At 46.5% G+C, this 14,173-nt stretch overlaps 1 protein-coding gene and 1 pseudogene across 7 annotated transcripts in view; one reads left to right on the forward strand and one right to left on the reverse strand.

Moving 5' to 3' along the window:
• The window catches only part of NINL (ninein like), a 147,443-nt gene that overhangs the window by 92,410 nt on the left and 40,860 nt on the right, over positions 1–14,173 (forward strand). For 6 of the 7 annotated variants that reach the window (XR_003043056.1, XR_003043057.1, XM_025039590.1 and 3 more), the window contains 5 exons: positions 2,483–2,643; positions 4,338–4,404; positions 6,851–7,041; positions 7,856–8,008; positions 10,423–10,593. Coding sequence is in view for 5 of the 7 variants with exons in the window: in XM_025039590.1 (XP_024895358.1) it covers positions 2,483–2,643; positions 4,338–4,404; positions 6,851–7,041; positions 7,856–8,008; positions 10,423–10,593 (743 nt within the window). In the remaining 2 variants the exon portion in view is untranslated. The remainder of the gene's footprint in view (positions 1–2,482; positions 2,644–4,337; positions 4,405–6,850; positions 7,042–7,855; positions 8,009–10,422; positions 10,594–14,173) is intronic. The other variant, XM_015596803.2, reaches the window with a different exon arrangement.
• On the reverse strand, positions 13,485–13,603 carry LOC112470896 (annotated as a pseudogene).

Genomic DNA, 14,173 nt, shown 5'->3' on the forward strand with positions numbered 1-14,173 from the left:
TAATCTGCCAGTCCTTCCCATCATCTCCCACTATGATCAGAAAAATGTACTTTTGATACTCCGAGGAAGGAGAGTGTCATTGTGAGACCAAATTCCCAGAATTTTGAAGTATATCCCTGCTTCCCTATCATTCTACTGTTTTCATTAAAGGCTATTATTGAACATGTAACTAAATGTATTTTAATTTTTTGACTTTTTTACTCTTTTCCTATAAATAAAAATTCGCACTAAGACGACAAAACCAGGAGTCTAAGGTTTGGGTCAGCAGTTGTGCTTTCCTATCTTCTGTGCTGACTGAGGGGCTGTGTCTTGTGCTCTGCAGACTCTCTGGGGTGTGGGATGGGGGACTGGTCTGTGCCCACACTGAAATATGATTGGCCTGGGTAACAGTATCCTTCACACCCTGAGATAGTATGACTCTTGTGATTCTGTGGGTAGTAGAAAGTTTCCTATTCATTTTACTGTCATTCCTCTGCCCTTGATTCTGTCCTGACTTTCCACGTGGACACTCTTTTCTGGAATAGCATTTCTCCTTGTTGGAGGGAGGGAAGCAATAGGTTTCTGGACTGTTTTTTGTGTGTTTTGTTTTTGTTTTTTGTTTTGTTTTTGAGAACATTGGGGAATATTATGAAAAAGGCATGTATTTTTCTGGGCAGCTTATTATTCTAAGGAGAATGCTGACTGACTGGTAATGCTGAAGAAGTGGGACCAGCATCCAGGATAGGGCGGGACTCCAGACCTGGACTAGGGAAAATCAAACCTGGGAAGCAAAAACACGTGCTGCCTTCACGATGTCCAGGTGTGCCGATGAGCAGACTGAGCCTGGGAAGTGGCCATGGATGCGGGCATGGCCCCCAGGGCTTTGTTTCTACTGGGGTCTGATGAGGTCTGAGCTTAGTGGGGCATGCCATTGCTTCCCTCCAAGTTTTCTGCGCCTGGTTTTCCCACATATACCACAGCTTCCCACTTCTCATCTGACACAAAAATCTTTCTTCTGACACTACCTCAGGGTGGAAAGAGGAGAATTCTTCCTCACCCACAGTAGTCAGCCAGCAGCCTCCCTATAAATGGAAATGAGAATCAGATGCAAGAGCCTTTATTCATTTGTCCCTCATTCACCTTTTCAGCAACTTTCTTTTGACTTTCTCCATGTTTGTAGTTTGCCCCTTCAGAACGCTGGCAAGTTTGCCCCCAGATTCTCTTGTTTTCCCTCTGCTGACTTGGACACTTTGCCCTCTTCTTCAGCATGTCACATGAGTTCTCTCACATGGTGAGACTTTGTTGGGCTAGACCTTGTCAACACCTGTTGTCCCGAGGTCATTAGTAATAGTGCCTGTATTACCTCAAAGTGTCCAAGTGGCATGAGAAATTATAGTCAACCTGCATATTGTCAACTACCCTAAATGTCACGCTGTCAGTTCACATTCTGCATGTCTCTTGTAGAACTGAGCATCCTCCTCCCAGAAACTCTTCCCACATTCCCAGTTTCTTTCTGTCATTGGCATCACCTTCTGGTTGGCCAGGATGGACCTAGCCTCCTCCTCTGATGGTCCCAAGGTCAGGGGCTGTGGACCAGCCATTTGGGGGATAAAGGAAGGAAATTGGTACTTGGCCTTAAGGAGCGTGAGTCCTGTTGGGATGAGGCCCAAGACACATTTGCAGTGAAATACTCCTTATTTGCCTGGCCTGGCCTTGCCTCACTAGGGCCTATCCTTTTCTCTCCATTTGGCCCATTCTGGTTGCTTCCCTCTGAACCCATGTCCTGTCCTGGCTACTGCCCGTGCCACCCTCCCCTGTCTCTTTCCTGCCTGCCCAGGATTCTGCACAGAGTCAGTGTATTCTCTACCTGAGAATTCCAGCATCACTGTGCAGACATGGACAGGTAAGATGGGAAGAAGTACAAGAGATTATTAAGGTTTAAGAGATTCTCATGAATCCCAAAACTAAAGTCCATACCTGCCTGTGCCTAGACTTTAGACCCACACAAAGCCTGAGCCTCTGAAGCTGTATCTGAAGTCTTTGCCCACCCACATGCATATTCCAGTCCGTTGGGCTTGGGATCCTATAGTGAGCAGGGTGGAAAGTGACTTTCCTGTCTCTAGAGCCGTATGTTGCTTAATTATTGGAAGTTTTCCCTTTTTTTTTTCATAATTAAGAAGCTAGGTTTTGTGTTAGTCTTTTATTACATAAATAAAAGCAAAATATACTCAAAAATTTAAACAGCATGTAGAATTTAGAGTGGAAAATCCTTGTCTCCCTGCCTGTCTTTCTTAGTCCCTACCCCAGGGAATAGAATAACTGCTGTTCTGTTCTCTTTGTTCTTCCAGACGTTTTCTGTATGCATACAAGTTCGTCCGTCAGTGAGAGACATGCTTTGCATCCAAATTTGCACCTTATTAAAGAGCATCTCAGTGGGTGGCATATGTGGACCCAGAGATCACTTTAGAGGCCCACCCCCTTAAACCTCTCATTTTCTTTCCAGCTGTCCCTCCAAAGTATGTGAGCGGCTCTAAGTGGTATGGCCGTAGGAGCCAGCCCGAGCCACGTGACTCTGCAACTGGAGCCAAATGTTTACCAGAACAGCAAGCCAGGGCCACCGTGAGAAGCCAGGTCCGACGCTCTGCATCTCTGGAAAGTGTGGAGGTGGGTTGGGTCCCCTCTTCCCTACCTCAGGCTACTCAACATTGGAAAAATAATATTTCACTTAGTCATCACTGCTCACTACAGGAAGATGTGAGGAAGGAGACAGACATTCCTGGGCATTTTATCATCAGAAGGGAGGGCACACTTTGGAGAATGACATTTCATTCTTAAATATCTCCAGGTTGACTTGTCTGCAGGGAAATTCTGGCCACAGCTCATACTCCTTCAGACAATGGGTTGGTAGAGAGTTTGTATACAAATCACTTGTTTCTCTCCCTCCCCTGCTCACCGCCACCACCTTTCCCCAGTACTGCACAAAGGTGCAGTGGTAATCAGTCAAGGATAGAAAGAGAAGGGTGCTTTTCTGAAGCAACCTCAAGGTTAAGAATTTGGATGTCCCAAGCTCACCATCTCACCTGCCTCGAACACTTAAAATATCCTGAGCCACACATTTACAACTTGGTGAGCACATGCCAGATCCTCTGGGATCCTGGAAGTTGACTCTAGCCCCCATTCTTCCTGAGCTGTTCACTGTGGTTCAAAGCCTGACCCAGGAGATGGGCTGCTGGACCTCCTGGCCTTCATGTCAAGAAATATTTCCATGGGGCAGATCCACAGCCTGCAAATTAATTGTGGGCTTGTGAGACTTATTTTCAAGGATTCCAGGAGTTTCTTGGTTTCTGCTCTCTGTAACGACACCTCTGTCAGATGGGGCAATATGGAGACTTATCTTTAATAAGACAGCCCCAGGCACCCAAATTAATTTTTCGAATGTTCAACATTTGTTGAGGTGAGGAAGAAAACAAACATATGTATTTAGATCCTAAAGTCACTTATCTTAGGAATGTACTAGACCCGGGCAACACCAACAAATCCAGGACATTTGCTTTTTTATCCTCTTTTAACTTGGCCCTCGGGAATGGAGGACTGGGTTGGTCCATCTTTGTGCTACTGTTCTGCTTCTTAAAACTATCTTTGATCCCCAGAACTAGAATATGGGTTGGCAGTTGGGTTGAATACATTAGAAGAATGGGACACACCAACTGCTCACACATTCCTACCCTCAGCTCAGTGCTGGCTCTGAGGAGTAATGAGTGTTGATTATCTGGTATTTATTCCAGAATTGGTCATGGGACACATAATACCTGTCAGAAGCAGACTTTGACTTTGTGGTTAGCTCCTTGGTCATAAAAACATGAGAGTTTTACTTGAGTCAGGTGTATCTTGATGGCCTCCCTTCTTCAAGATATTAAGTGCTTGCTGTGCACTGCACTGTCCCAGGAGCTCCTGGAGGAACAGAGACCTGCTCTCCTTTTGACTGTTTGCAGAACTAATATGGGTGGTAAGAGATGGGGTGTAAAGATGTAAGGACCTTCAAGCCTCAAGATTCTTTCCTATGATGGAATGTCAAAGCTCCAGGGCCACTCTTCTTGAAGAGGTGCTGATTTAGGGAGCATTTTTATTCCTGTTAGACTAGGAGTGCTTGATCACGTTTTCATTGTGAGCTCTTGCCTGGGTACAAAGCCCGCGCTGCAGAGGTGGAGTTTCATTTGGAGGATTTGCATCTCACCAGGCTGGTCCTCTTCTTCAGTCCTCTTCCCTGCCCTAAGACATACCATCTACTTTTTCTGGTGCTCTCCTCACTGCCACATCTTCTGGGGCATTCATGTTCTTCTCTTTTCGTTTTTCTGTAGAGTCTCAAGTCAGATGAAGAAGCTGAAAGTGCTCAAGAACCTCAGAATGATTTGTTAGAAACACAAGGTAAAGCCATGGTCTTATGTTGGTGTTACCTTTCACCAGTTCTTTGAAAGCTCCAGGAGCTGGATCATCAGATAGCCAGCCAACTGTAATTTCTCGGGAAGAATGCAGTATGGGTGTTGTCCCTAGTGAGCTCCTTCTTCAGGATGGTCCCAGATATGAGCGTATCACTTGGTCCTTGGAATTCTCTGTGGTCAGACCCTCGGGCAGAGGCTGCTGGCTAAGGGAGCAGTGTGGTTCTGCCACATTTCACAGTCTGCAAGGACCAGCATGACACAACTGGCAGGTGTGGCCCTAGGATCTTAGGCACTACGCTCCCAGGGCAGGCCCTGTGCCCCCTTCCTGATGCACGGACCTGTGCACTGCCTGTCCCCTGCTGTGAGTAAGCAGTCTCAGCATCCACCAGGGACCCTGTCTGTACCCAAAATAAAGTGCAAGACATGATCTTGGTCCTAAGGAGCCTTACGGTAGCAACAAGAAGGCAGCAGCAGGTGTACTTAAGCAAATAACAGTGCGTTAGCATGTGATCTCTCAAAGGGCAGAAAGTGCAGAAACTTGGTTTGGAAACAGAGAGACCACAGTTGACCTTGAATTTCTGCTGCAGTAAGAAATTAGCACTTGGGACTGTTCATTCAGCGTTTACCTCCGTGAATGTCAAGAGAACTGACTTGAGCATCACTGACTGGTGCTGCTGGACAAAGCAGATAGACCCCTTCATGTTAGGAAGAGCAGCCAAGCCATCACGTCTTAATTTCCTTGGACTCAGTTCAAGGAAGGGCTCCCAGGGTAGGTTATTCACAGAGCGATTCAGTGCTTGCTCTCTGCCTGGAGAACAGGGTGGTTTCTTCCCAACCTTTCCATCTGTGTTAGAACCAACAGTAGTACACAAACACTCATGTCAAACCTCAAAGAATTTATTTACCTCCTATGCCAGCCCTGAGAAATAAACCTCAGTATCAGAATTGCTTTTAAATTTTTTAGAAATTTTAGACATTTTAAGTTGGAAGGGATCTCAGAGGTGGCCTTTTCCTGCCTGCCCCTTTCCTCGCATTTTCCTCAGCCCAACCTACAGCAACATTTATGAGCCTGGCTTTCCTTGGGGAAACTGGTTTTCTGATTATTAGTTGGATTATCAAAGCTATCAACACCAAGGTGGCTCATCTACTTGAAAGGTCCAGACCACCGATGGAACTCAAGTCACTCAAGTCTGAATTAGGTGGAAGCAGCCCTCTTTTTGTGTTGGGCTGGTTGTGGAGGTGAGCATCTGGTTTGAAGCATGGCTCATCCATGGATAGCTCCTCATAGACGTCCTCTACATATGACCTCTTCCACAAGTTACTCCTCTGGCAGAGCCTCAGAAACATCAGCAAGCCAACTGGCTAAAGTAGGAAAGTGATGAAAACTGGCCATCTGTCACCCAAACCCACTGATGAGGTTTTGTATCTAAAGGGTACTGCACCTCCTGATGTGAGGTAGTGTAGAGTATACAGTGCTATCTGTATAGTGTTTTTGTCCAGAAAAAAAAAATTGAGCTTGCATCCAAATTACTACCTTTTGATATTAACTTCACGTTTGCAGGAGCTATTAGGGATAGAGGAACAAGTTATATGATGTCACAAGGAAATAAACAGGCAGATCCAGATGGGGGACATTCTACAGAACAATTACTGATCCAGTTCTTAAATAAGGCAGGTTTAGGGTTTGGGGGCAGGAGAAGTGCTCGTGATTGAAAGACTTAAGAAAAATAATAACCAAGTACACTACGGGGATTCTCTTTGGGTACTGATTTAAACAAGTTAACTGTAAGAAGACTTTTGAGGCAGTTGGGAATTTGTTGATTTCGTTAGGTGTGGTAGTAGCATTGTGGTTATGTAAGAAAACGTCCATGTTTTTCAGAAATGCATGCAGAGTATGTAGGGATAAAATACGAGATCTGGAATTTACTTTCAAACACTTCAGCAATAGCAAAAAGGAAATAGTTGAAGCCAATGTGGCAAATTCTTAATAATCACAGAGCCTGAGTGACACGTGCACAGGGGTTTGTAGGACTGTGCTCTTTACTTTTGGTAGGTTTGAAAAGTTTCTGAAAATTAATTTTTCAAAAACTTTTTTCTTAACTGTAGATACAAAAAATGTAGTCCTCTTTTATATGCTTTCAATGGTGTGACTTTAGTAGGTTCCCTTCAGAAAAAGCTTTCCCCACATAGAGCAGAGATTCTCTGTCTCACCCCTAATAAAAGTTTTATTTTGCAAATTTGCAAATGCAGAATGAAGTTGGAAAAATTGTACTGTGAATACACATGTACCCACCACCTAGATTCCACTTTTGGCGCTTTGCTACTCACCTGTGTCCATCTATCTGTCCATTTGATTTCAGAGTAAATTACTGGCAGATATGTTGCCCCTATACTTGGAGCACCAGGCTTACCTGTCACTTTCTCTGCTTCAGGCCAGCTGCCAACCTGGGATTCTGAGGTTTTTGGGAGCCCCCAGAAGTCCTGTAGCCCCTTCTTTGACACCCCTGAGAGCCAAGTTCGGGGCATCTGGGAAGAGCTCGGCGTTGGCAGAAGCGGTCACCTTAGCGAGCAGGAGCTGGCTGTGGTCTGCCAGAGCATTGGGCTACAGGGACTCAAGAAAGAGGTAAGAGACCAAGATAGATCACCCTCAGTGACTGGTTCTTTGTGTTGGTCATTGTTGATATTGGATATAGAAATTCTTTTACCTTTCAGGCACTGATTCAGTTGTGTCACTTTCTGGTCTAACATCCTTTGATGACTCACAGTGCTCTGCTGAAGTCTGCACCCTCGAGGGTCCACCTTTGATAAAGTGTGGCCCGAGCCTCGCTGACTTCTAAACATCTTTACTCAGGAGTCTTCCTCTGTGTAGGCCACCCTTTCCCCCTCCCTGTTTGGCCCTGTTCTACCCCCTCTCCCAAACACAGTGCCCTCGGAGCCTGGCTACTTTCCCAGTAGCCGTATTCATCCCTGCTTTCTTCCTGCAGGGACCAAGAGGAGGAGGAACAGGCATTAGTGATAGGGCAGGTCCCCACCCCCGCCTTGCTAAAGACCCCCTTAGCCCTGCTGCCCATGGTAGACCTTGATCCTCTGGGGGCTCAAGCCATGCTCCATATATATATGGTCTTCCCATCATCCAACAAGTTCATTCCACAGTAGATACTGAATGGGTATTTGTGGAATTTAGGAAGTTCAGGTAGCACCAGTTCACAGCAGAATGTAAACTGACCAGGCATGTTGATTTAACAAGCCAGAACCAGGGGAGGCCAGGCGTGACTGAGCAGTTTGAATTTGGATGACGACAAGCAAACTGCCCTACTTGGTGAGGGAGGGAGGGATGAAGGGTGCGAGGGTGGATGGGTAGGCCTGGGTGATTCTGGCTGGCATGTAGCTGCTTGCGGATAGAACTTCTGAGCAGAGGTGTGGTGGCTTTTGTTTAGGAACTAGAAGACCTGTTTAACAAACTGGATCAAGACCGAGATGGCAGAGTGAGTCTTGAGGAATTCCAGCTTGGCCTGTCCAATTATGGGCCCACTTCACTTCTGAAATCTTCCACTCCTGTCAAACTGAGCAGGTCCTGGTCTCATCATCAGGTAAAATGGGACAATTAAATCTTGAACCATAGCAGTAACTGCTATCATTCTCTAGCCTTCAGCATTTTTCACAGACCTGACCCCTCTGCCTGTGTCACCACAGTGAGCTGTTGGTTGGGGAGTGTACACACATGTGTAAGTTGGAGGCCGTGTGACTTAGATTTTGGAATCACACAGACCTTGGAGCTGATCTGATTTGCTCCTTTCTCGTTGTGTGTCACTGGGTGAGTTACCTTCTCTGAGCCTCCAGCTCTTCATCTGTGAAATGGGTACCCTCCTCATAGGGGCTTTATCAGGATTCCATGGCAGTTCTTCACTATGTCTCCTCAGTATGGGATGCACTACATTTCAATAAGAGAATCCCCTCTCCCTTCTCCCCATCATGGTGCAGTGAGAACAGTGTCACTGAAGGATTCTGGACCTTCCCTAGGATTACCTTCCAAGTCAAGTACTCATTAACCTGTGCTTTCCCCATCCTCTATTCTCGAATTTTGTCTCTCGTACAAATACTGAGTCCCTGCAGTTGGAGAGCAGATTTTAGGCAGTTAAGTTGTGATTTCATTGGTTTCCTCAGTCCTAAGATAGTAAGGCTGCCTTTTAGAACCACAGGGCAGTTGCTCTGGGAGTTTTCCCGTGCTTCTTTATTGACATGGCTGATCCCATGGTTTGTGAGCAGTGATATAGGACCAGTAGCATTGTTCACTGCCAGGCCAGGTAATCTGAGTCAGATTTCTGAATCTGAAGTCAGTGAGAATGAACAAAGAAGAAACTAGGAGTCTTGAGGGAAGGTGTCAGGCCACATAAGGTCAGAGACTACAATGAAGTCCCACGAGTCTTGCTCAGAGATGGTGGAGCCACCTCTGTTTTTGTATCCTGACATGGAAGCATAGCTGGCCAGGGGCCTGAGCTGTGGGTTCAGGAGTGAGGCCAGGTAGGACCCAACCTCTGGTCAGAAGCCAGCGGCCTGAAGAACAAGACCTGACTGTCCAGGAAGTGCCCTGAGCTGACATGGCTATGTAGTGGAGGGTGTCGCATCCTGTGAGTGTGGATTCTGGCATGGCATGATGGTGCCAAGCCCTCAGATAAGTGCCACAGATGGAGATGTGCCCCCACATGGTAGTCCCTGTTCACAAGCTCATAGTCCTCAGAGAGGAGGCTGGTGGGAGAGAGACAGGTGGTACAGGTACATTTGGGTATCTGAATTTCTTTATGGTAGCCAGGCGTTTGTGAGCTACCCTCTCTGCTTCTGTAAATGGGGTAAAATGCCTTCTTTGTAGAGCTATATGATTCCCAGCATAGGTCAGTGAGCTGTAGTCCTTAAGTAATTCTTTACGGAGAGATAGGGACACAGCTAAGAGCGGACAAAGACAGGAGACTGCTGCATCCACAGGAGAGGCAGACTGCACATGGGCCAGTGAGCCCCTGCAGAAGAGGTAAGTGATGTGAGGAGAGATGATGGGCTGACAAGGGCTCAGCCACTCCAGGGGAATGCCGTCTGAGCAGAGCCCTAAGCAAGAGACCTGCCATGGAAGGATTGGAGAAAGTGTTTCAGGCAATAGGACAGGCTTGGAATGTTCAGGAAGAGCAAAGATGCACTGGAACCCATAAGGAGGGGGCAGGAGGAGGCCGGTGAGGAAAGTGGCCCTGCAGGTGTGGCAGAATCCCTGGTGGCCTGCAGGAAGGGGCTGCTGCTGTTCATTCCTGTGGCCTCACACAGCAAATGCTTGTTTTGAAGTTCTCTGGCTGGGACAGAAAACAAGGAACATAATCTTGCCGTATGCATTCTTACAGTACCTAAGGCTAACAGGTCAGCTTTCTGGCTGAGATAGTTTTGCTTTCACCTTAAAACTCCCCCAGACTGTGTTTCTGAGTCCTGAGGAAATGCTTGGGCTGTCTCACCTCTTCTCTTTAAGTTTAACTTGGGTTTCTTTCCTCAGACTGCATTTCTTAGCACTGGCACATGCCTTCTTGAGCTCTTTTGTGAGGCCAGGCACACGTCGATACTGACTCAGAGGAGAGATGTTAAACTCTCACTAAGTAGTGCGTGTGGACCACTCAGGCTACTCGGGCTCTGGGACATGTTCCCTGCACAAGGCTTTGAGTGGATGGTAGGAAAGGGGGTACGTAGGGTCCTCGAGAGAGGGCTGGGCTGGGTGTGAGGAGCCCTGGGTTCAAATCCCTGCTCTGCCACCTGTAGTGCTGTGTGATCTTGAACAGATAGTGCAATGGTGCTGTGCCTTTGTTTCCTTGTCTAGAAAATGGGCCAACGGTAACCACATGAGTTGTTTTTATCAGGCCTCAATGAGACAGCAAAGGGCTGAGCATAGGTTGGTGAGGTTGGAAAATGTTTAAGAGGAATAGACATGCTTCAGGAGACCCATGTGCTCACAGGCATCTCTCTGTCCCCATGGCAGGTCCTGGAGGAGGGCGACTGTCATACCGCCACAACATCGTCCCTAGTATCTATGTGCTCAGGCCCGCGCCTCTTCTGCAGCGTTGACAATGGCACCGGCTTTGCCTTTCCTGAGCAGCTTTTTGCCCTGTGGGCCCAGGAGGGGATTCAGAACGGCAGGGAAGTCTTACAGGTTTGGAACTGATCACTCGCAACTGCCTCAGTGGCAGGCGTCCCAGCTGTGTGAGGCCAGCCAGGGGACCTGGGGGGCCGTCTGCCCACCAAGGAGACTAGACCATATACCCCACAGACATACAGGATGTTCACTCTGTGCAGCGAACCCCACGTAGGGAAGGCCAGTTGGAATCACTTTTTTCTTTATTTTTTTGCTATTAAAATACAGGAATTTTTCACTTACAAGATAATAAGTAAAAAGCAGTAGAAACAAACAGCCTGAAAGGCAATTAGGCATTTTCCCAGTGCATTTCAGCCTCAAAGATGATCTGTTTTCCTGGATGAGGGAGATCAGTCCTATACAAATGAGGTGGTGCAGATTTTTTTTTTTTCTTTAAGGTGTGCACTTTATTGAACTGGTCTCAAGTTTCAGTGTAGATGTCCCTTTCCTTGTGGTAGAGATATCTTACTGGACATCACTGTCACAGAAAGTCTGAGCGTTTCCACCCAGAGCTGCCTGGCCAGCTGGTTGAGCTCATTTCCCCATGTAAGCCCTACTCAATGCAGACCCTCCCCCCACTAGGTCTGGCATAGGGAGGCTCGCTGCCCTGCTGCCTCCTCCCAAGCCTCCTCCATGCTCTTCCAGGGATGAGTCCAGGAGGCTGTCCTCAGATGGGCCCAGGCCTCTTCCCCAGGGCCAGTCATACTGCCCCCAGGGCCACAGGACCAGACCTTGGGGCTTGGAGGGAGCTCTGCTCTGGGGTGGCCAAGTGGCATACAGGGGTCAGGCAAGGTGAGAAAAGAATGCTGGGAGAAGTGTGGTGAGCTAGACTGATATTTTCATTTCCAAATTTCACTTCATGTTGTAAATAAAAATGTCAGCTGTATAGAAATCTGTAAGATAATAAAGCCTGGCCCCACTTTAGTGTTGACAGCTAACGGCTTAGTGGATTGTCTGCAGAGCTTTTGCCTGGCACAAAAAAAATATATATTTAGACATTCCAGTTTAAAAAAATTTTTTTAGTTGGTATCATAATGTGTATTTTTTTAATTTGTGTTACGTTTGTGGACATGTAGGTTTTTTCCTATTATAAATTTTGTCATTTAAAATGCATGTATATCCTGCTGCTCCAATGCTGGTATTTCTGTATGCTAGATTCCTGAAGTTACAAATTTAATTCTTGATTAGTTTTGTCATACTGACTTCAAAAATGTCCTTATTAGCACAAACCAACAATAATGTAAAGGAACTCAAAGAAAGCCTTTAAGACAGTCTGCCTGGCTCCTTGGCCAGACCTTCCTGGGCCTAAATCTAGCTAATGCTGAGTCCAACCACCCAGCATCCTTGGGCAGACCCCAGAGGACAAACCAGACCTGGTCAGCTGGCCCTCGGGACTGTTCTGAGAACCAAAGCTTAGCGCAGATCACAGAAGTTGGTTCCTAGGGCAAAGAGTGAAGCGGCTCAGTTTTAAGATTCTCTTTAAAACCCTGTTCCTGAGTCCGGGCGTTTGGAGGTGGGCTGGCTGCCATCATAATCTGACCAGTGGTAAGTCTCGACCTTGCCTCTGACTTTTCAGAACTTACTGTTTTTATTGTTTTTGTGTTATCAGAGAATATTTCTTTTTCTTTAGCAATTTATAATTTACCAGTTATAGTCAGGATTTGATTTCATTTTGTTGAAAGACAGCGATATTTATTGAACTCCTCTTAGTACTTGGGCACCAAGCAAGGACCTGTCAAATGCGTAACTTTATTTACCCCTCACACAGCCCGGAAGGTGTTTGTCTCAGTTGACAGGTGGGGTAGCTACCTGAAGACACACAGCCAGGGCGGGAGCACCAGTGAGTGGTATGGGTGTCCTGGCATACCAAGTCAGGGCCCTTCTTGCCCGTGACTCTGGATAACTGCTTACCTGTGATATTGGTGGTCAAGACCACCGGTCACTGGCCCTGTCAAGAATAATAAGCACACCTGCCTAAAAAAGACCTTCCCCTTGGGAAAGAGATGCCCGATGGGTGAGCCCTCAGCCTGAATGTGCTGGCATCACACACCCAACTTCTCAAGATCCCCAGCCATTTCAGAGCACTGAAATTACCTGTGAGAGCAACTGAGGAAGCACCATTAATTCTGCAGTAGCTCCGTGAGGAGGCCCTGGATCGGTTTTCTGTCCTTCCTCAATAAATCACCACTAAATTATGCCTTAAAACACAATTGATGTTTCTTGTCTCACACAGTTTCTGTGGTTCAGGAATTTGGAAGCTGTGTAGGTGGATGCTTTTAGCCTAGAGTCTCCCATGAGGTTGGTCAAATGTCAGCCAGTGCTGCTGGCTTCTGAAGGCCTGACCGAGGCTGAGCATCTGCTTCCAGGTTGGCAAGTTGGTGTTTGCTGTAAGCAGGAGGCCCATTTCTTGCCACATAGACCTCTCTCGAGGGCTGTTTGAGCATCCTCACAACATAGCAGCTGGCTTTCCTGGAGTGCTATCCAAGAGAGAAGAAGGAGGAGGCCACCTGTCTTCTATGCCCAAGCCTTGGAAGTCACATGCCATTACTTCCTATGCATCCAGTGGGTTATACAGGTTGGCGCTATTCAGTGTGGGAGGGGAGTACACAAGCATGAATGTCAGGGGGTGAGGAACACTAGGGCCATTGTGGAGGCTGGCTCCCACTATGCCATGTGGTTTTTGATGACTCCTTTCTACTTGACCAAGAAGCTGCTGCTGTGACCTGCCATGTCTTTGCACTCTATCTTGTGAGATTATTGCCCTTGTGTAATAACAGCTTGAACTTCCCAAGTTGTTCCCTTAATGTCATTTCTTTCTTTTATTTTTTAGGCGAGGCAACCCTTGGTTGACCTCACAGATTGCAAGGACCTTGTCAGCTTACAATTCCTTATTTTATTTTATTTTTTTATGCCTACAGCACCTGGTCTTCCTAGATGGTCTCCCATCCAAGTACTAACGAGGCCCAACCCTGCTTAGCTTCCAAAATCAGATAGGATCAGGCTTGTTCAGGGTGGCATGGCCGTAGACTTAATGTCATTTCTTTTCAGAAGCACTTTGGAAAGTGGAGAAGAGTGGTAATTCAAGCCTTCATTTTATAAGTTTAAAGGGAGCATTCTTCATTCTCACACGTGAGCTGGAAATTTTGTGGCTCTTTCTCTGTAGGCCCATATTGGGTGCCTGCCCTGGATTTGTATGTATATGTCATAAAAGGAAGCAGGAGTCAAAAACACTCAAAGCTAAAAGAGCGAATGCAGTAAAGTGTTAGTTATTGACCAGTTGAGCAGAGGAGCACATGGGTGTTCTTTGTTCTTTTATTTTTTTATTTTTTTATTTTTTTATTTTTTTACTGTGGTGTAATACATAAAACAAATATTATTCTTTTATTTTCAAAATCCCATGGGGAAAAATAATGCTCCACTCGCTGGAACGCTTCACTGTGGCTTATCTCTGCTAGATCGTTTTTCCACAAACAAAACTATCTATCCACATATCAGTCAGGATTCTGGTAGTGTGAAATAACAGAAACCCAACTTCAGAAGCAGAGAGGAGGCTGTTAGGAGCTCACCTGAGTGTGCACTCAGGGTAAAGGACTTTAGG

The sequence above is a fragment of the Pteropus alecto genome, unplaced genomic scaffold, assembly GCF_000325575.1.
Source record: "Pteropus alecto unplaced genomic scaffold, ASM32557v1 scaffold199, whole genome shotgun sequence".
Lineage (NCBI taxonomy): Eukaryota > Metazoa > Chordata > Mammalia > Chiroptera > Pteropodidae > Pteropus > Pteropus alecto.